Source organism: Dreissena polymorpha, chromosome 15 (assembly GCF_020536995.1).
Source record: "Dreissena polymorpha isolate Duluth1 chromosome 15, UMN_Dpol_1.0, whole genome shotgun sequence".
Classification (NCBI taxonomy): domain Eukaryota; kingdom Metazoa; phylum Mollusca; class Bivalvia; order Myida; family Dreissenidae; genus Dreissena; species Dreissena polymorpha.
The window spans coordinates 26,452,221-26,455,956 of record NC_068369.1 but is presented as its reverse complement, the minus strand read 5'-3'; the positions used below and the strand labels follow the sequence as shown (position 1 = coordinate 26,455,956).

General features: G+C 36.5%; 1 protein-coding gene across 1 annotated transcript; it reads right to left on the bottom strand.

Moving 5' to 3' along the window:
• Positions 1–487: 487 nt before the first annotated feature.
• On the bottom strand, positions 488–3,123 carry LOC127861129 (uncharacterized). Its single transcript, XM_052399504.1, has 2 exons — positions 2,813–3,123; positions 488–1,952 (listed from the first exon to the last, which is right to left on the bottom strand). The coding sequence occupies exon 2, from the start codon at positions 1,767–1,769 to the stop codon at positions 1,197–1,199; it is 573 nt and encodes a 190-aa protein (XP_052255464.1). The 5' UTR covers positions 1,770–1,952; positions 2,813–3,123; the 3' UTR covers positions 488–1,196.
• Positions 3,124–3,736: the final 613 nt, after the last annotated feature.

Sequence of the window (3,736 nt, the reverse complement as noted above, 5' to 3'; positions counted from 1 at the left end):
GCAAACCATAAGTCCCCTCCGGTGAAACCGGTAGGGGACAAATTATGACATCTTTAAATTGATAGTTTCAAAGCCATCAAAGCGGTGATTTCAGATTAAATATTATGGTATGGGATTGGAAAAAGAACGACACTGGTACATGTCGCCATATCAACTAGATGCAACTGCTGACCAAGTTTGGTGAAGATCGGATGAATACAATTTGAATTAGAGTCCGGACAAAGTGATGCCTTCCGCCCGCCGCCCGCCCCGCCGCCCCGCCCGCCGCCAAGGGGTTTCACATAATACGTCCCGTATTTTATACGGCGTATAAAAACGTAAACATCTTTATCAACTGTCAAACAATAATATTCAATATTATGATCCTCTATTTAACACAATCGCATTTTACCAAGAGAATGTGACTAGCAATTCAAATAGAATTACCAAAGGAGTAAGTTACCTTAAGAAAAATAAAGTCTGATAAACATCACAAGAATTAAAACAATTATACTGAAGCATTTTATGAGCAAATACTAGAACATTTATAAGTAATACTGTGTTAAGAGTACACAATAAAACAGTACAATAACAGTGTTTAACTCTTAGCACATGAGATCATTTAAACAGTTGCAAAAATTGACCTGTCAGACTGACAAAGAACAATCTCAATATAATGAACCTCCACTTAACACAATAACATTTTACCAAGAGTTTATGACTAGCACTTCAAATGAAATTACCAAATGAGTATATTACTTAATAAATTACAGTCTGATATCAGATGAGTATATGTCTGGCACTTTAAGTGACATTAACAAATGAGTACATGTACATAACTTAATTAATAAAAGTCTGATAAAAAGAAGTGTACATGTTATGAAAAGCACAAATAAAATACCAAATGAGAATATTGAGAGATAATGAGAGTCTCAATTATCAAGATTTTGATAATAACAGATATACATGTATTAAAAAACATTAAAACATGTACTAACACCAATTTGACTTTAAATAGTAAATTTTCCAGAATATAAAACAGTTTCAGGTGATTCTAATCTAAACTATATTAGAATATGACCCAGAATCAGATAGTGAATTATCGGATGATGATTGTTATGGCAACTAGACTAGTTGCCACAACAATCATCATCCGATAATTCACTATCTGATTCTGGTCACCATATAAGCAGTTTCATGTAATCATAGCTTGGTCACTACACAGAATTGCAAAACTCAACACATGCCAAGAAACAATCCACACCCTGGTGGTCACTCTCAATGTTCAAAGTTTGTGTTAGTCTTGTGAAGTCCTGCTCATTCAGAGGACAGTCTACATTTGACACATTGGTGATCATGTCTTCTCGGGGGGCTACCTCGACCTCATCGTCAATACCATATTCAGTATGGTCTTGGATGTCTTCCTCCGGAGCACGGAACACCATGTCGTCGATGCCCCTATGACCCTGTCCAGCTTGGCGCATCATGCCCTCAATGTAGAGCTGTGTGGGGGTTCTACCTCTTTCACTGCTCAACCTGTGGCAGTTCCAGCCCTCACGGAATATGTCTAACGCTCGCTGGACACGAGGCACAAACACGTGATGAAGGCACCACATGTGCACTGGATTTGTCAAATCCAACTGTCCAGACTCCTCAAGATGTGAAAACAATCCGTGAAACACGTTTGTTGCACTGGCAAACAGGTCACGCCACATGCGTTCAATCCGCTGATTGTGGACGCTCCTTCCCGTGATGAAAGAACCCCGACGAGGTCCACGATGCGCTATCATAAACGCCCCAACGCCGGTATTTCCAGCCCGTGATCGCTGCGGACTCTTGATGGGACACCATAGCACTGGGTGCCTGTCATGAAGGCTTTTGTCATCGTGGTAGCCTTGTTGTTGGTTGCAGCTTGGAGGAAAACACACATCCGCGAGAAGCCATCAATGCCTCCGTGTATGACAAAACCCCATCTGAAAAAAAATAAAAAATTGTACATACTTGAATAGATATTACAATGTAAATGTACTAAAATTGCAAAGTATTTTTTGTTTGATTGGTGTTTATATATGGCCTCAAGTGGAATGGGGTAACAAGTCAAACCAAATAATTGGGCCCAAATTAGTCACAAAATTCAAATCTGTTGAATATACCTTCTTATCTAACTGTAACCCAAATTTTAAGTTTTTAATCTTATACAATTTAGGCAGAAATTGAAGAAAACTGATACACAGTTTCCACAACATTCTAAAAAAAGCTGAAATTAGGAAAATGGAATTTTGAGCAATTAGAGCAATTTAATGCATCTTTTTGGCATATAACGCAATATTTAAATGCCTCCCCAATCAACAAACAACACCAAAATTGCACAAAATATGTGTTAGATAACATTTAAAATTTAGTTTGATGTCATTTATTTTTCACAATTTCTGCCAAAATTTGACTGAAAATTATCCAAAATCCACTATGTCAGCTTTTTTTTTAGATGCTTGTTCAATATGGAAACAGCAAAGATTTTTTTATAAATATTCTAAGTTCATTGAGGTAACGGTTAACGGTAATATAAAAGGTTTATATACTTTCTCACATGATTTTTGATATTAGGGCCAAAAAACAGCCTTTCAAGTCCCCACCCCTTTCAAGATGATTTAAGAAAAAATATTGCCTCTAAAGCGTTAACAAGGTTTTTCTATTATTTAACCTAGTGACCTTACTTCTAACTTGACTTAGATAATAAGATATCACCAAGGTTAACATTTTGACCAAAGGTATTTATTTAATCAACCTATTTAATCTTAATTTGTTAAAAATACGAATCATAGTAATTTTGTACCTTATCAATTTGTGGTTTCCATCTATGTGCCACAATGAGTTTGGACCAGCAACATTGTACACCCTTCGCCGAATCGAGTGACACCATCGCATGGCTACAGCTGCTTCGTCAACCGGATCAGACTGTCAGCAACACGTTGTCTTTGAACCCGATGTCCTAGACTCTGAAGATGTCCCTGAACCATTCGTTGCCCAAGTGTCTGATTGCCATCTGTTATCTCTCGGACCAGATTGTCAAGTTCCTCGTTGGAGATGCTTGAGTACCTTCCTCTGATGCTTATACCATATGACCTGAAAATATATAATAGAGAAATTTGTTTATTTTGAGTGAATATGAAATATATACCTCACTGAGAAGGGAGAAAATATGTTTTGCTGTATGTTTGTGCCTTTGCAGCAATCAAGATCTTGTGTTGTGGCTCCCCATGCAGTGCAATCTGACTAAAGTACTCGATTTTCCCTTCGTCCAGATCTTGAGTTGAGATTGTTTTTCTATTTTAAAAAATCAGTTTTACCAAATCGCTATACAAGTATTCATTTAAATAACATGTTTCAACTGCACTTCTGTATCTTCAATAATATAACATTGTTGCCTTATACAACACTTGCATTATCTGAGAAACTGTCTTGCAGTTGTTCATTTTGAATTTTAGGTTGATTTTAATTCGTAAAAGAAGTACTTAATGACTTCATTTTATAAAAAAATGAAATCACTTCCTAAAAATTGCCACCTTGTGATTAATGAACCTAACTAATACCATTTAACATTCAATAATAATGTGTCAAAAGGGCATAATATTATCTGTATATTAAAACATTTTCCAGTGGTTTCGGTTTTTTGGGACACCCTGCATACACAATGTTTTTTCAATTGACTGGATAACATACTGAGGCTGCGCTTAATAACAGAATCTGACACCTGAAG